General features: G+C 49.3%; 1 protein-coding gene across 10 annotated transcripts in view; it reads right to left on the reverse strand.

Moving 5' to 3' along the window:
• XYLB (xylulokinase) overlaps positions 1–18,574 on the reverse strand; it is a 43,573-nt gene that overhangs the window by 13,343 nt on the left and 11,656 nt on the right. For 3 of the 10 annotated variants that reach the window (XR_014232892.1, XM_082348620.1, XM_082348616.1), the window contains 8 exons: positions 17,551–17,623; positions 15,080–15,198; positions 12,251–12,332; positions 8,451–8,491; positions 7,765–7,880; positions 6,855–6,970; positions 6,130–6,203; positions 1,499–1,595 (listed from right to left, as the gene is read on the reverse strand). Coding sequence is in view for 5 of the 10 variants with exons in the window: in XM_082348620.1 (XP_082204746.1) it covers positions 1,499–1,595; positions 6,130–6,203; positions 6,855–6,970; positions 7,765–7,880; positions 8,451–8,491; positions 12,251–12,332; positions 15,080–15,198; positions 17,551–17,623 (718 nt within the window). In the remaining 5 variants the exon portion in view is untranslated. Of the gene's footprint in view, positions 1–419; positions 548–1,498; positions 1,596–2,914; positions 3,164–6,129; positions 6,204–6,854; positions 6,971–7,764; positions 7,881–8,450; positions 8,492–12,250; positions 12,333–15,079; positions 15,199–17,550; positions 17,624–18,574 lie in introns of those variants that run through there. The other 7 variants (XR_014232894.1, XR_014232895.1, XM_082348618.1 and 4 more) reach the window with 5 other exon arrangements.

Raw genomic sequence — 18,574 nt, forward strand, 5'->3', positions numbered from 1 at the left:
GATGGAGAGGAGTGGGACTGTTTATAAAGTTCATTCTATTTAAAAAATTTTGTTGAACTATAACATACATCCTAACAAATGTACATACATACCATAAGCTGACAGCTTGACACATTTTCACAACTAAACACACCTGTGTAACCTAAGAAACAGAGCCTCACCAGCACCCCAGAGGCCCTCCATGCCCCCCGAAAGGTAACTACTAACGATCCAGACTTCCAACAACAGGCGATAGTTTTGTCTGCGTTTGAATCCGATGTCCACGGCATCTGCCACGCGTACTTTTGGGTTTGGCTTCTTTTGCTCAGCGTTTTCATTTGTGAGATTCATCCATTTTGTTGCGCGTGGCTAAGGCTGGTTCATTTTCATTTCTGTGTAGGATCATGTCGCCTGAACACCCCACAAGGCACCTATCTTACCATCGATGGGCACTGTGTTGTTTCCAGCGTGGGGTGCTAAGCACAGGGCCACCGGCAGTGTCCTCCTGCACGTCTTCAGTGAACACATGTCCACATCTCTGTCTCGCATCCACCGGGAAGTGAAGCTGCTGGGTGGACGTGTAAGCAGCTTTAGTAGATGCTGCCTAACAGGTTTTCAAAAAGGTTTACCTAGTGCTTATTTTTAAAGTATCCTTTTACTTATTTGGCTCAAAGGCATAAAACATATACTACATAGGATTGTCTGTAAAAGTATCATGAGGAGGCCTTCAAGCTAAGAGGATTCAGGGGTTTTCTACCTTCTCTTGACCACGGCTGGCCCAGAGGAACAATACATCTTGGAAACCTGGACTCTCTGGTCGGCGGGTCCAACCTCCTTCAGACGCCCCCCCTGCCCCCCGCCAGACCACTGCAGCGCCATCAAAAAGGGGAACTTGCTGACCTCCTAAAGCTGCCCACATTCCATAGCTCAAGTTCTTAGAAGTCCCTTCCTTCCCCATGGGCCTCCCCCAGCCCTGGTTCTGCCCTCTCCATTGCAGGTTTCTCAGTTCTGACAGTGGTTCTACATCCCCTCTCTTCCCTGTTCAAGCTGAAATGCCCAGAGCTGTGTCCCACAGGCAGATGGGGCCTGCCCAGGCTAGAAGGTGAAGGTCCAGCGATGGCCCCAGCCTAGACCTTTCCCACCTGCGTTGCCCGTGTCCTCGGGATCCAGAGCTTAGGACATTTAGTCTGCAGGTTGGAGCTTAGGGTTACAGAAAGATCTCCCAAGTCCTATAGTTCCTGGCCAGGACATGAGGCTCCTGGGGACGGAGCAGAGATGCAGGAACAACCTGCCTCCTGGTCTATGCCTGCCCACAGTGCCAGTCGATCGCTTTCTCACCCCACCACCAGGAGCCAGGCTCCACGCCCCTCCTGCACGAACAAGGCCCTTGTAATGGAGCCTTAACAGACAGTGTCCACTAGGCCTGGCCTGAAGGCCAGGAAGGGTCTCAAGCACCTCAGGGTATGTGCAGAACCCTTAGCGCCCACCCCAGAACACAGCCCGCCAGCAGCTCACTTACTGACTCGATAGCCCAGGCCCTCGGCATGAATCTTCTTGGCCATGAACTGTCCTTCGATCAGTGCTCGAATCTCCACGTCCCAGGGGAATGCTGAGACCTGATTCCGGGAGAAAGTGGGCAGAGTGAAGAACTCTCATTGTCCACTCACTGTGTGTGTGTGTGTCTGTGTGTGGTGTGTATGTATGTGGTGTGTGCGTATGTGTGGTGTCTTTTTAAGAGTAGCCCAGATTCAGAGCTCATGACTCAGGCCTCCACTGGAGCGCACCCATAGTTGTGCTCTTGAACCACTAACTTGTTCGTCACACACTCACATGCACACACACGTGCTCACGGCCTCACGCGTGTATCACTTTGGGGAGTCAGAGGATGGGGAGAGCTCGGTTTCAGGCTGCCGAGGGTTCCAGTTCTGCCTCTGCCATTCAGCTCTATGACCTCGAATAAGTTAACGTACATCTTATGAGCCTCATTTTCTTTCTTTTTTTTTTTTAACATCTTTATTGGAGTATAATTGCTTTACAGTGGTGTGTTAGTTTCTGCTGTATAACAAAGTGAATCAGCTATACATATACATATATCCCCATACCTCCTCCCTCTTGAGTCTCTCGTTTTCTTTCTTAACAGAACTGACGTAATGGGAGCACCTATGTTTCAGGGTTGTTAAAAAGCAGACAGCAGAGCCTGGTCCATGTAGCTGATGCTCATGAAGGGAGAGCTTGTGCTGAGAACCCACCACTGTGGCGCGCCCTCTGTCCTTCCAGCTAAAGCCGAATGGCGCCCACTCCAGCCTCACCCCGCTCCCCAGCCCCTGAGACCAGTGATTGACGCCACCGCTCCCTCCCTCAGGAACTGCTCCAACCCAACTCACCTACTTTCAGTTCCTAAATTGCTCCCTTTGCCAGGACTCTGCCCAAGCTTCCCATGTGGGATACCTCTCATCCTTCAAGTCTGCACCTAAAGGCCACCTCCTCAGGGAGGCCCACCTGGTCACCCTATCCAAGGCAAGTCCCTGGCACACATCCTGCTTTCCCCTACGTCGCTTTGTTCCTTCCCGTCTGAGCCACATCACACACTGTAATCGTGTGTGTGTTCGTTCACCTGTTTACATCCTCCTAGACACTGGGCTCCGTGGAGCAGGGACCCTGTTTGTCTTGTTTGCACCAGTCATACATATCTGTTGATTGAAGAAATGAACGAAGAAAACTCCCTTCTTGATAAACCCAGACAGATTTACACAAAAGAGAACAGGCATGTCTTCTTTCTACGAGCAACAGAAACCAAACTGGCCCCCACCAGAAGACTGAGATGAACTCCCTATACTTTAGACAAAGCTTTCCATCTACAATACAATGTGTAATGCCATCATCGGCATATAATCCAACACCAACTCTGTTACACTTATTAGACAGAGTGACTTACTGAAATTCCCCAGACACCTTTTAGGGTCAGAAAAGTCTCTCAGGTCCAATCCAAAATGTGGTGATGACTCTGGTAACCATCTCACAGAAAAGTCAATTCCAAGCAGCAAGTATCAACCAAATCCCTCCTGGGAAAGGTCGTGTGGTGGAGGGCAAATAAAATAGCGGCTTTAGGGCCAGAAAGGACTGGGTTTGACCGCCTCCACCACCTAGGCCCTGGTGCCTTGGGTGAGATATTCAGTTTCTCCATCTGTAAAGGGGATGAAAATACCTAATTCACAGAGTTGCTTTGAGAGATAAATGAGGAAGATAAAGTAACCCACACACATAGTGCCTGGAACTAAACTGTGCTCAATAAACATCAGCAAATGTTAGTGCCTCCTGTGCCAGAGGCTCTTTCAATCAGGAGGAAATTCATCATCTGGAGATGGGAGGTGTAGGATAAGGCTCACCAAGGAAACAGGCTCCAAGATGCTTAATGACAATCAGTGGGAGCACACGTTAGCTCAGGGAGAACCCTTAGGTGTTCCACACTCTTCTTTGTGAGAAAGTACAGCATCTGTCTTATATCTTGCTGATGCCCCAGCATCTAGAGTGCACCCTAGCACATCAACAGTATTGTTTTATTATGACAAACCCACAGTCAACATTAATACTCAACAGTGAAAAGCTGAAAGCCTTCCCACTAAATTCAGGAACAAGATAAGGATGCCCACTCTCACTACTTCTATTCAACATAGTATTGGAAGTCCTAGCCACAGCAATTGGACAAGAAAAAGAAATAAAACTGGAAGGGAAGAGGTAAAACTGTCACTATTTGCAGATGACATGATACTTTATATAGAGAACACTAAAGTCTCCAAACAAAAACTATTAGAACTAATAAATGAATTCAGCATGGTAGCAGGATACAAGTTTGTTTGTTTTTTGGGGGTTTTTTTTGGCTGCACCAGGTCTTAGGTGCAGCATGCAGGATCTTCATTGCAGGATCTTTAGTTGCGGCATGTGGAATCTACTTCCCTGACCAGGGATCAAACCTGGGCCCCCTGCACTGGGAGCAAGGAGTCTTACCCACTGGACCACCAGGGAAGTCCCAGGATACAAGATTAATATATAGAAATCTGCTACACTAATAATGAAATATCAGAAAGAGAAAGTAAACAAACAATCCCATTTAAAATGGCATAAAGAATAGAACCTAGGAATAAATTTAACCAAGGAGCTGAGAACTATAAAACATTATTAAAGGAAACCAAAGATGATTCAAAGAAATGGAAAGATGTCTCATGCTTTTGGATTGGAAGAATTAATATTGTTAAAATGGCCATACTACCCAAAGCAATCTACAGATTTAATGCAATCCCTATCAAAATACCCATGATGTCTTTTCACAAAACTAGAACAGTCTTAAAATTTATATGGAACCACAAAACACCTAAAATTGCCAAAGCAATTTTGAGGAAAAAGAACAAGGGTGGAAGCATAACCCTTCCAGACTTCAGACTATACTACAAAGCTACAGTAATCAAAAGAGCATGGTATTGGCACAAAAACAGACATATAGATCAATGGAACAGAATAGAGAGCCCAGAAATAATCCCATGCACCTACAGTAAATTAATCTATGACAAATGAGGCAAGAATATACAATGGAGAAAAGATAGTCTCTTCAACAAGTGGTGTTGGGAAAGCTAGACAGCCACATGTAAATCAATGAAGTTAGAACACTGCCTCACACCATACACAAAAATAAACTCAAAATGGCTTACAGACCTAAATATAAGACATGACACCATAAAACTCCTAGAAGAGAACATAGGCAAAATATTCTCTGACATAAATCATACCAATGTTTTCTCAGCTCGGTCTCCCAAGGCAAAAGAAATAGAAGCAAAAATAAACAAAGGGGATCTAATCAAACTTAAAAGCTTTTGTACAGCACAGAAAACCATCAACAAAATGAAAAGACAACCTATGGACTGGGAGAAAATATTTACAGATGATGAGACTGACAAGAGGTTAATATCCAAAATATACAAACAGCTCATACAACTCAATATTGAAAAAACAAACAACCAATCAAAAAATGGGTAGAAGACCTAAATAGGCATTTTTCCAAAGAATACATACAAATGGCCAACAGACACATGAAAAGATGCTCAACATCACTAATTATCACACCAGTCAGAATGGCCATCATCAAAAAGTCAACAAATAATAAACATTAGAGAGGGTGTGGAGAAAAGGGAATCCTCCTACTGTTGGTGGGAATGTAAATTGGTGCAGCCACTATGAAGAACAGTATGGAGGGTCCTTAAAAAACTAAAAACAGAGCTACCATATGATCCAGCAATCCCACTCCTGGGCATCTATCAGGGAAAACTCTAATTGGAAAAAATATGTGAAGCCCCAACATTCACAGCAGCATTATTTACAATAGCCAAGACATGGAAACAACCCAAGTGCCCATCAGCAGATGACTGGCTTAAGAAGATATGGTATATATACAACAGAATATATATTTTTAAAAATATCTTTTGGCCACGCCACATGGCATATGGGAACTTATTCCCCAACCAAGGATTGAACCCATGCACAACTGCATTGGAAGCCGAGAGTCTTAACCACTGGACCCAGGTAAGTCCCTATACAACGGCGTATTAGCCATAAAAAAGAATGAAATGTTGCCATTTGCAGCAACATGGATGGACATAGAAAGTGGTATACTTAGTGAAGTAAGTCAGAGAAAGATAAATATCATATGATATCATTTATATGAGGAATCTAAAAATACAAATGAATCTATATACAAAACAGAAACAGACTTGCAGACATAGAAAACAAACTAATGGTTACTGGCGGGGGTGGTGGTGGCAAATTAGGAGTATGGGATTAGATACAAACTACTTACTATACATAAAATAGATAAGCAACAAGGATTTACAGTGTAGCACAGGGAATTATATTCAATATCTTGTAATAATTTATGATGGAATATAATCTAAAAAAAAAACTGAATCATTTCGCTGTACATCTGAAGCTAACACAATATTGTAAATCAACAATATTTCAATTTAAAGAAAAATTTTTTAAGTATTTGTTTTATCAATGGCTGAGTAAATGAATGAGGTCCCTAAAACTAGCATAGTTTGATAGGCATTTGTTAAATAGTCAAAAATGGAGCCAATGTAGCTCCAATACCAATAACACACGTACCTCATGGTTTTCTGCACTAAACCTATGACGCCCAATAATTTCAGGGGTGATCTCCATTACATCAAAATAAAAACCTGAAACAAGACCAGGAAGAGATTAACTGTCAGTGGTCAAAAACAAAAGATCAGCTTCTCAATAGCCTCAGAAAAAAGCAGGGTGAAATGACCCTATATCCCTGTTCCCTGGGACCCCCTATCCCCTGGAGACCTGTGAATATTCTCAGGTCCTTCTCTCCAGCAGGACGGAGGGCAACTGGAAAGGCCTAGGCTAGCTTTTCGTGGAGACAGCTCTTCCTGCTCTCATGTGGCCGCCCAGGCCAGGAGACAGCTAGCTGTCCAACTAACTCTAAAATACCAGCATGGGTTTGACTAAGGGAGGCACATCCCCTCCCTGCACAAAAGGCCTGCCCCAATGCTGGGCACTTTTCCTAACAAGACCTCGTGTCTGGGGCAGAAAGCTGCATGTGGGCATGCAACAGGGCAGAGCAGGCACTGTGGCTGCCATCTCTGATGCTGTCACCAGGGGCTTCGAGGGGCACAGAAGATGCAGCTCTGGCCTGATCTGCCACTCCCACCTCACTCAGATCATGGGGTCTCACGCTAGTTTTAAGGCCCATGGAGCAGAAGTGCAGACAGTCTGGGCTCCCCTTGGCTTCTCCCTGGCCCTGCCCCTCCCCGCAGCAGCTGCTGCCCCTTCACAGACCCAGGCACCCCCAGACAGCCTACCCAGGTTTCCACTGTTCCCCATCTCTGTGGACTGCAGCGCCTTAGAGAACTCGCTCCAGGAACTGGAAGCCAACTCATCACGGATCTTCTCTCTCATGAGGGAGCCGTTTTTAAAGCTGCAGAAGTGCACACAACCCTGAGGGAGGGACCTGGTGCTTGCTGACTGGACCCACGGGCTTTGGTGAAGAGTCCCAGGTACAGGGGCTGCAGGTCAGGCTGGACCACAACCCCAGCCAGTGCACAGCAGGGATCTGAGGTTCCTCCTCAGGTATCAGACCCAGCGCATGTCCCTGGGAGTCACCAGGAAATGCACTTGTCGTGGGCTCTGTTTACACGGGAGGTTGCCACAAAGGAGCTCCAGGGAGAGACACAGCTGTGGTTTCAGCACGTTGTACCACCTGGACAAGGGGCAGGGCTGGCCAGATTTACTAGACCTACATATTCTTCAGTGGTTCTTGGAGCTTCAAGGCTAAAAACTCTCCCTTAGTAGCTTCCAGCAGGTTCCCAAATGCCTGTTTGGAGGGTGCAGAACAGACCCCTTCCATGAGAACTGTCAGGAAGCAGGATGTCCTTGCTACCATTGGTTGAAGGTCCACCATGTGCCAGACATAGCGTAACAACACTATCAAGTAAACCTCTTATTCTCCCCATTTTATGAGCAAAGTGTGGGTCAGATATGCTACGGGGTCTGGCTCAGGCCACACAGGATACAGGTGTTGGGGATGGGATCTGTATCTGGGTTTGGGGGAGACTTCAGGTCCTGGGTGCTTCCCCACCCAGCTCTGCTCTCAGCAAGACCCAGTGAGTCCCTGGGGTCTCAGCTGCCCCCAGAGCCTGCGCAGTGGAACGACCTGGGGGGCTCCACATGGTGTCAGACCTGCCCGCACCTCCTCCTCGCCACCCAACCTACCACAGGAGCGCCATGTAGTGCTGGGGGTCAACCGGGTTGCAGAAGATGTGGCCTTCCAGGGTGGGCGTCGGCTCCTGCAGCCAGAGAAATAGGGTGTCGCTGGTGCCCAGGCTGACCTGGAGAGAGACGGGCAGAGGTGAGGCAGCTCCACGCGCCCTGACCCCCATCGTTTCACTCCTCAGGCTGCAGACCTTGGATTAAACGCCACCTCCTCAGAGAAACCTCTGCTGACCCTCCCACACCAAAGTCCAAAGTCAGCTCCCCAGATTCAGGCTCCCATGGATCCTGTGGGCCGATTTTCTAGAACTTACTACAACTACCCCTAACTCGTGGTTCGGGTGACAACGGGTTTCCCACTAGAAGCAGGAGGGTCTGGGTTACGTCTTCACCGCCTAGGGAGCTCACAGTGCTCTAGCCCGAGGTCTGACCCTTCTGCCACTGTGCTCACCACGACTGGCCACTGTCAAGGCAGGCAGGGGACCTGTCTGCTCAGCAAAGGCAACTGACCTTCTAAGAGAGGACCTGTGGGCAGGTCCTGGGGCCGGGGTCTCCCTACCCCCTCCCTCAGCTGCCTTTTGACCCTGGAAGCCCCTCTGATAGGCAGCAAAGATGGTGCTGAGACCCAGCACCCTCATCCCCTGGGGCAGAAAGCTGAGCCTGCCTGAGGGAGTGAGTGGTCACCTTACCGCAATGTCACCTTCCTCCAGCCTCATGCCTGCCAGCGACGCTGAGAATGGGAGGGGAGCCTGTGGTTAGCAGGGGGTCACATGAGAGCCACAGAGCAAACCAGTCACCCCCACCCCGCCAGATGGGAGGGCAGCCCCCATCTCCCACCCCAGTCCACAAGCTAAGGGGGACGCGGGAACAGGGTGAGCCAAGGGCTCAGGACGCCCCAAGGGCTAGAGGGTGGAGTCTCTGCGGTCAGGGCCTCTGATTTGGACTCGGAAACCTCATCTAAAGGGGTCCAAACTCCCCACCCACTGTTAGGCACCCCCAGGAGTGCAGAGGACCAAGGGGGCAAGTCAAGGCACCAGGATACACACGGCGGAGAAAGACAAAGGCGAGGCCGGAGTGAGGGGCCTTCCCCCACCTCAGTGGTATGGAAAGGGTCAAGGTCATGTTGACCCCCCTTTATGTGAGGCCCATGGCAGTGAAGTTTATCTGCCTTGCTCACTGATACACCCTGGAACTGAAAGAAGGTCTGCCATGTAGCAGCAGGCTTAAACGTTGAGTGAATGAATGAATGCAGGAGAAATGTGGGCAGGAACAGGTGTACTCAAACACTGCTGCAGAGGTACGATCAGCAGAGTGTCAGAGCCCTGGACTCAGGAATCCTACCTCCGAGAGCTTATCCTATAGGCCGCAGGGGTCCCCAGCCCCCTACAGGTCCGCACAGCAGGAGGTGAGTGGCGGGCAAGCAAGCGGAGCTTCATCTGCACGCTCCCCATTGCTCGCGTTACCACCTGATCCATCCCCCCCAACCCCCCACCCCCGTCCGTGGAAAAACTGTCTTCCATGAAACTGGGCCCCGGTGCCAAAAGGGCTGGTGACCACTGCTATAGGGACAAGGGACAAGATAACGTTCGCATGGCCTCAACGGGAGAAGCCACGCCTACCTCCATCTCCCAGCTCCATCTGAGGGACACTGGCAAAGTAAATGCCAGAACAATGGAAACCTAAACAACCACTAATGATGCTGCACAAAAATACTGCCTTGGTTGGTTAAAATAAACTGTTTATTTGTGGGCATAGGAAAAGAAGGTTGGAAGGACAGCCCTCAAAATTTTAACTTTGGCTATCTCTGGGTTAAGAGATTACAGATGATTTTTTTTTACATCCTTCCTTTGGTTTGTCGGTACTTAAAATTTTTTTCTGCAGTGAAGAGGTATCCCTTGAGTATAAGAAAAAAAAGCATAAGACTAATGCATTACTTAAGGCAGCAGCAAAGTGAAGGTCAGACTTAGGGAGGGACCGGCTGAGGGCTACCTGCCTGGTACCTCCAGCATTCAGCCTGAAACCGCAGTCCAAAAGGACAGTTTAGGAAGCTGCTTCTTTGTTGTTCCCTCTGAAACATGCCCAGAAGCTCATGCTTCTGTGGTTCAAAAGCAGGCCCATTATTCTCCCTGACATTCTTCCAGTTGATAGAGTAGGTGTAAGAATATACATTTTTCTAACCAGACTCACAGACTTAGGAAACAAACTTACGGTTACCAAAGGGGAAAGGCGGGGGGCGGGCGGGAGGGAAATACCTGGAGGTTGGGATTAACATAGACACACTAATATATATAAAACAATCAACAAGGACCTACTGTCTAGCACAGAGAACTCTACTCACTACTCTGTAATAACCTATATGAGAAAACCATCTGGAAAAGGATAGATATACATATATATATAACTAAATCCCTTTGCTGGACACCTGAAAGTAACACAACATTGTACATCAACAATGCTCCAATATAAAAAAACAATACATTTGTTTCTAACGAGACTTGATGAAGTAACTTTCATTTTGAAAGGCAAACAAACATGGCCCACAAAGCACAGAATTGTCCTGAATCGGCGGCGCTTGTGCACCATCTGTTCCTTTCTGAGGGTGACTCAGCTTTTAGGGCAGACAGGAACTGGGGCCTGGCATCGTCCAGGAGCCGGGGCACCAGAACGTGCCCACCACGGGCCGGAGCTGCCTCTCAAATCAGGCGCCCAGGGGACAGAGCGACAGGCTTCAAGCCTTGCTCCTGCAGGAATGTGGCCACTGTCTACCAGCCTCTATCTCACCTCACCTCAGACCAGGAACACGAGGGTCCCTTCTCCAAAACCTGCTCTGAGTCTGGGTTTGTGCCTTGACAACAGGGCTCCGTGTGAAGTTCTACAGAACCTGCGCAGGGACAGGGAGGCCCTCGTCTGGCTCCTGGGGGTTCCCTGCAGATGCCAGAGGGGGGGCCACCCCAGAAGGGAGGGGGCACGGCCAGGACACTGATGCGACCACAGGGGTGGCGGGGACATCCTCGCTGTGCCCTCAGCTCCAAAGCAGACAGGCCCAAAGCAGACCTAGGAGCACCACGAGTGTTACTCGTAGTGGTGGCAGAAATAATAGTAACGGTGACTTCAATGTTTTTTCCTGGGCACAAAAATACGCGTAGATACTGCAGGAAATACGGCATATAAAATCATCATTATGATGATGAATGAATTTTAACAAGACCTTCAGCTCCATTTCTAGGCACACAGCTCTACTCCTAGACACGTGTGCCTCTCTCTTTTTATTTTATTTTTGCTGTCCACATCCTCATCTGTACAACCAGTAGGAGGTAAGCACAGGGAGGCTCACGGGTGTGGAAACCAGGGGAAGGGCTGAAGTCAGACCCCGGCCTCCACCAAACCCTTTCATATGTACCTGAGACTCACTTCCTTAGAGAAGGAATGGCTGCTCAGGATGGCAACTTGGGGTAGACTTGCCAGATAAAATATAAGACGCTCAGTCTCACTTCAAGTTCAGAGAAACAACATGTGGGACACTGAAAAATCATGTTATCTGAAATTCAAACATTGCCTGGGACACACTCATTCTACCTAATCATTTGTCCTTCCTCTGAACTCAAGTTTAACTGGGTGTCCTGTATTTGTCTTTGCTCTATCCAGCAACGCTGATTTGGTGGCCCGTTAGGAAAAGGGCTGCAGAGGTGGGGTGAGGGGCAGCATTCTGGTGGTACTCATTGTGGCCACTTGGCCTTTCTTTAGAGACCTGTCAGCCCCTCCAGGGGGGGCCTCAGGAACCCCCAGAGGAGAAGAGAAGGAGGAAGAGGAGACAAGGGGCTTGGATGAAGTCATACCTATAGGTCAAATGATGGGGCAGAGACTCAAAGCTGGGTCCCAGAGGAAGGGTTGGGGGAACTGAGATGTTTAGCTTGGAAGAGAAAAGGCAGGTGTGCAGAATCCCACCCTTGGGCGTGTTGAAACTGGAGGAGAATTTGAACTGCTGCTAATTCTGAGGCTGAGGGTCTGGCACTCTGGCAGCAGCCGCCAGGGCCAGGCAGGCGTGTAAATAGGCTGTATTTATTCTGCCCTTGAATTTGTCTTTTCATCACTTTTCTTCATTTTTACTGTTTGTCTTTTCCCAAACTGATAATGTTGTAAATATTTGTTTTAAATTAGAAATTTAATAAAAATTAATGGTTGTTGTTAAAAAAAAAAAAAAGAAAAGAAAAGGCAGGTGAGGGAGGGTGGGCACTGTCTTCCTCAATCGCTGATCAGGTTTCACCTGGAGGTGAGGCACTCAGTGGCTCTTGTGGGCGGAGTCAGAGCCAAGGTGGGGCAGGTACAAGGCATGAGAGTTCATACCAGCAGGCGGGCGGGCACCAAGGGAGGGAGGGCCCGCCAAGGACAGGCTTCCCCAAGAAGCCCCAAGAAGCCGGCTGGCATTCTCCAATGTCTCACAAGGACCAAGGCGGGCTACTGGGAGGGTGAAATCCCATGAGGTACTCACCTGGGTTGTCCCCAGTGAAGGCCACCACTTTGCATCCTGGAGGAAACCCATAGCGCTGGACGAAGTAGGAAGAAATGGCCCCCTGAGGAGAGAAGGCAAGCACGCTCTGCTGAGGCAAACCCCACCTGCTCGACACAACTGTCCACACCTCGGGCCACAGGAAGGCCACAGGCCTGGGTGGGGCCTACAGTCACATCACACCTGGGACGTCCCTCCTGTTCACAAAACACCAGAGGAGCCCAGCACAGGGCTGCAACCACGCACGTGAGGTCATCCCACTGCCTTGAAGCCCACTTAATTTTGAGATTCAAGGCAACTAGAACAGACCAGTTCCGATTGTGGACTTGCTTTGTAAGCTCCAAATTATGGATGTAGCATTAAAAATAAAGAAATAACAGGAGGAAATCATTAAGCAAACTCATAGAAGTAGATAATGCCTTGCACACACGCTCTATCAGTCAGATTAAGAGTAATTGGACACGTTTGGGCAGAGGTCAACGTTCTAAAGAAAATAAAGCAAGGAAAGGCAGTGTGGAGGAGGTGCTTCCACCAGGAACCACAGCTCTCAGGGCCCCTCCAAGACCGCCTGTGGGATCAGAGGGCAGGGATAACTTCTGGACAGACCTACAGTCTTTAGAGAGCACAGTTATGAAAAGAAAGCATTTTTCCCCCTTTCCCTGTCTTGGTTCCAAAAGTGTAAAATAAATGATGGGATTTCCTGGTGTCTGGGAAGAACATTTTACTCCATCCAGCCAATTTTCGGATTTACATCAGAATAAAGCCATCTCCTGGGAGATAAATTGTCTTGGCCTCCATTGCCTCAGAAAACAGAGCCTGAGTCAGGGCTTGTGCAGGTGGCTTATTTGGGGAAGTAACCCCAGGAAATGAGAAGGGGACAGGGAAGAATGAAACAGGGAAGGGGGGAAAGCCCACCCCAGGGTCCTCTGTGGAGCTGGTCATGGCTGTGAGCTGCGTCTGAGGAGCTGCATGAAACGCACGGGGGGGCTGTCCATCTGGGGGTGGAACAGGGAGCAGCTCTCCGTAGCTCCCCACCAGCGAAGGGCACACGTGGGGTGCTAACTCTCTGAACCTCCAGGCTGGCAGAGCACAACTGTGGAGTCCCAGAAGGCTCCGGGCAGAAGTGAGGGAAATGAGATGCAGCTCACGCAGGGCTCTGCTAGGCGACACCTGCGTGAAGCCACAACAGCTGGCAAAAAAGTGGGCTGGGAGGATGCAAGGTGGGAAGCATCTGCTACACTGTATCTCCAAATATTTTCCTGCAGAAAAGGAGAGAAAGCCATTTGGGCACCACCTTCAGAAAAAGAGATGACAGAAAACATGGATTTTGCTTGTTTCCCCCCATCACGTGGGTACCTATGTTACAAATGAAAGTACACTTTTCACAATCAGTTCTTTTCCATCCCTCAAGCTGCTGGTGTCTGCACGGGCTACCTCTTGGAGGCATGTGTTCCTGGCATAAGGCAAACAAAGTCAGCTGCCGTGGACAAAACACCGCTCTCCATCTCACTTGAAACTAAAAGCCGTGTGTGGAATACCAGTCCCAGAGGCTTGGCTGTTTTCTGTTAGCCCTTCCTTTTTCTTTCTGCTGTGCATCAGCTTGCCTGGGTCCTGAACTGTCTGCTTCTACAGGGCAGGACACCCTTAATTTAAGCTCTGTGCGCTGGCCTCACGGCACCCTCTGGACGATGACGATTTGGCTTTGAGATTCTGCTCATGGTGGCAAAGGCTGTTTTCAGCAGGTCACTGTTCATCTCAGAAAGTGCTTCTGCGGTTGGGACTCTCAACGTGAGGACTGAGGCACTCGTGATAGCCTGGTTCTCCTGGTGGCCCACCCCTCCCAGCTCTGTGACTCTCCCCGGGACTCAGGGGCCCTTGTCCTTCCTTTGCAGCCAACGCTCTGCACCACCCCGGGGTTCTGCTTGTTCTGGCTGTGGGGCACATGCTCCCCGCCAAAGGGCCGAGTGCAGGGCCCAACCAAGAACTTAGCCGGCCAACTAGGGGAAACCAGGGCGTGGACAGCCAGTGCCTATTCCAAATGTGGGTGCCACACTGATGGTTAAAGGGTTTTTGTTTTTAATAAATTTATTTATTTATTTTTGGCTGCACTGGGTCTTTGTTGCTGCACACGGGCTTTCTCTAATTGCGGCGAGTGAGGGCTACTCTTTGTTGCAGTGCATGGGCTTCTCGTTGTGGTGGCTTCTCTTGTTACAGAGCACAGGCTCTAGGAGTGCGGGCTTCAGTAGTTGTGGCAGGTGGGCTCAGGAGTTGTGGCTCACAGGCTCTAGAGCACAGGCTCAGTAGTTGTGGTGCACGGGCTTAGTTGCTCTGCGGCATGTGGGATCTCTGGGACCAGGGCTCAAGCCCGTGTCCCCCGCATTGGCAGTTGGATTCTTAACCACTGCACCACCAAGGAAGTCCCTGGTTAAAGCTTTTTAATTGAATTGTTTGGTTTTTTCCTGTTAAGTTGTATGAGTTCTTTATATATGTATTGGATATTAACCCTTTATCAGATATATAGTTTGCAAATATTTTCTCTCATTTGATAGGTTGCCTTTTCACTTTGTTGACCGTTTCCTTTGCTGCGTAGAAGCTTTTTACTTTGATGTAGTTATTGCACCTGAGTACAAGACACTGATACAGACATTTCGCTCTGAATCACGTCAAATACTTATCTTGTACTAGACAAAGTCACATGTGTGTGTGCCCGTGTGTAAATGGATGGGTGTGTGTGTGTGTGTGTGTATACTACACAGCTTCCCAGTAGCTGCCAGCTCTCCAGTGAGCCGCGTCACTGGGCAGGGAACCTACCACAACCGAGCATGACGGCACCGGCAGGCCGAGCTTCTCCTCTAAGTGAGGTGCACAGGCACCAAGGCAAGCCTGCGACCAGACTTTGTCCTGGATCCGCAACAAATTCATTCCAGAACCTAAGGAAGGAAGGAAACAAGAAAGAGAAATCTTAAAAAAGGACCTTTTGTAAAAATGCACAAATCTGGCCGAGAGTGGATCATTCTTACAGCAAACGTATATCTGGAGCTCTTTCCCGATGGAATGTATACAATGTGCCTAGGTAACTCGAACCAGAGAGCCAGAGGCCAGCAGGGCCCTTAGAAACACATGCCTCCGCCCCCCCAAACATTCCTCACGGGCTTAAATGCCACAGTTAGCCTGGAAATCCGCTGTTCTAAGACCTGGCTGGGGGAGGGGAGCTCCCACCAACGTCACCTAGGATGGCTCTGCGTGTCCCCTGGGGTTCAAGGCTAGAGGCAGCCCTGGCACTGATGTGGGTCAGCTCCCAGGGACTTCCCAATCACATCTAACTCTTCGAGGAAAAAGCTCTCAGACGCCTCTAAACTTCTTCACGCTCATTACTAAGATCAGCTAAGTCTTCCCTACAACGATCTACTTCTCCCAAGGTTCTCCTGAGGATGCGGAGGGGGGAGAACCCAGAGCTCAGGTGGACAGCCCTCCTCCTCCTCTGTGGGCCCAGGTGGAGGCAGGCAGGTGGGTTGGATGCTGCTAGAGCCCCGTGCCCATGTGAGATGGTCAGACCGCTGGTAAATTGAGAGGTGACTTCTGGACAGTGAGGGGAGCGGGTGGAGGCCCAGCTGAGTGTGAAGCTCAGGAATGTCTAGAGCAACAATGTAACCTTCCCCAGCAGCACTTAGCAGCCGGCTGGGGTGAGTGTGGAGGACACAGGTGGATACAGGCTCTTCCATGCGTAGGGCTCTGCTGGTCTGAGCTCCAAGGAGCTGGGTTCCTGTGTGGGACGAAGCTTTTCTTCTCCAGATTGTGAGCGAAGCTTCGGGACCACTCCTTAGTCACCCTACTTGCCCTAAAACTAGACTAGCGTCTGGTGCACAACAGCACTCACACACTTCAGCTGAGCTCCCTGAGACGCGGAGCGACTCGAGGCTCTTCCGAGGCCACTCTCCCAGGCCTGGGCTCGTGCTCTGCATTCTCCTCCCTCCATGCTAGTCTCAGCCAAGAGCTCCTCCAGCAACCTCCTCCCAGCTCTCCTTCTTCACTAGCATCGTTTGCATTTATTTATTTGTTTGTTTGTTTATTTATCAGAGTATAGTTGCTTTACAATGTTGTGTTAGTTTCTACCGTTCAGCACAGTGAATCAGCTATACATATACACATAGCCCCTCTTTTTTGGATTTCCTTCTCATATAGGTCACCACAGAGCACTGAGTAGAGTTCCCTGTGCTATACACAAGGCTCTCAGTTATGGTTTTTTTTTTTTAATTAATTAAGTAATTATTTTTGGCTGCGTTGGGTCTTCGTTGCTGCACGCGGGCTTTCTCTAGTTGCGGCGAGCGGGGGCTACTCTTTGTTGCGGTGCGCAGGCTTCTCATTGTGGTGGCTTCTCTTGTTGTGGAGCACGGGCTCTAGGCATGAGGGCTTCAGTAGTTGTGGCTCACGGGCTCTAGAGCGCAGGCTCAGTAGTTGTGGCGCACGGGCCTAGTTGCTCCGCGGCATGTGGGATCTTCCTGGACCAGGGCTCAAACCCGTGTCCCCTGCATTGGCAGGCAGATTCTTAACCACTGCGCCACCAGGGAAGCCCAGTTATCTGTTTTATACATAGTATCTGCATTTATTTTTGCTAGGGTTTTGATTCCAGAAGCTCACCACTCTCATGAGTTCCCCAAATGTGGACAAAAACTTCAGTAAGTAACTCCCTGTGGGAGCCAGGCTCCAAGATGATCCCTCTCATCCCCTAGTGTTCACACCGTTTGAGGTCCCCTCTCCCTGTTCCCATAGGTCTGTGTGACCAGGGAAAGGGATGTACATCACTCCCAAGATCATGTGAAAGACTCTGCAGCTTCTGCTTGGCCGCTGTCTCCTCTCACCCCTCGCTTGGGGTGAATCCACCTCCCATATGGCGGAGGGGCTCACGTGGCAAGGGACTGAGGCCTCTGGCCCACAGTCATGTGTGTGGCCTGGAAGTGGATCCTCCAGCCCCAGTCAAGCCTTTAAGCGACCGCAGTGCTGGCGGCCAGCTTGACTGCCACCTCCTAAGAGACCCTAGGCCAGAACCATCCAGTGAAGCCACTCTCTGATTACTGACCTTCAGAAACTCTCTGAGATAATAAACATTTTATGACCCTCAGCTGCTAAGCGCTGGGGCCATTTGTTACACCGCAAAAGATAATACACTCCCTTCTTGGCAACAGACGGTAGGGCTGGAAGACTGGCACCCACCCGGGTGCACGGGGCTCACGCTGCCCGCACGCCCGCTAAACAGACCCACACCATGGACTCCGAAGACTTACCGTCACTGTAGTCAATAGGAGAGTGAGACCCAAGGAACAGAGAAGCAGCAAAACTACTGACCAAGGAAATTCTCTGCAGAAGAGAGAAACACAGCGAGATTTATGACTCACTTCCATAAACAACTGACTACTTCTGACACACACACAACAGGACAAGAGTTTTAAACTGGGCAGGGAAGTAGAAATTTTGAGCAAGATGCCCCAGCAATGTGAGGGACTGCGTATCCCTCAGTCCTTCAGAACATTTTGAGTGGCTGGAACACCAAGAAGTGACTCCTTAGGAAAGCCCCTTGCTCTCCAGTGCCTGACAAGCCATAAAACTGTCAAGTTCAAAATGGAAAAAAAAAAAAAGGGAGTTCCCTGGTGGGAAGGATTCCGGGTTTTCACTGCCGGGAGTCTGGGTTCGATCCCTGGTCAGGGAACTAAGATCCTGCAAGCTACGAGGCATGGCCAAAAATAAAAACCAACAACAAACAAACCAACTACAAAACCTTATAAAAAAGCCACGCTTAGGGAAGCAGGTTTTCACCCAGAATCCATATGCCGGGGAGTGTGGTGCCCTGATTTCCCTCCTCCATGTCTGTGGTCTTTATATCTAGTCACAGAGGAAGTGGGATGCGTGGCCACAGGATTCAGAAACAACAAACACAGTCTCAGGGGTTCAGAATGAGAAGTGAAAGCCGGCCCCTTAGAAGCCAGAGGCGCCAAACATGAGCGGGAGGAATTGATAATGGATTCTAAATGTCACCCTGAGAGTCTCTGCTTCCACATGGGAATCACGGGCCCTTGGACCAGGGGAGAGAATGCCATCACCTCCTGTCCCCAGTTGGGCCACCTTTGTTCCACACATAGAATTCAGAGAACTTTTATCACCCCCTCCACCCAAAACCTTCATTAACGGCTAACGCTGCAGAGTAACCTGGAACCTTGAATCATTAAATTAAAAACTGCATGTTAACGTTCAAGATTTAAAAGGCAATTTGGTTTAACACAAGCTGATCATTTTCTAATTACTTAGAGAGGA

This window comes from Balaenoptera borealis (genome assembly GCF_965194805.1).
Source record: "Balaenoptera borealis genome assembly, chromosome: 12".
Lineage (NCBI taxonomy): Eukaryota > Metazoa > Chordata > Mammalia > Artiodactyla > Balaenopteridae > Balaenoptera > Balaenoptera borealis.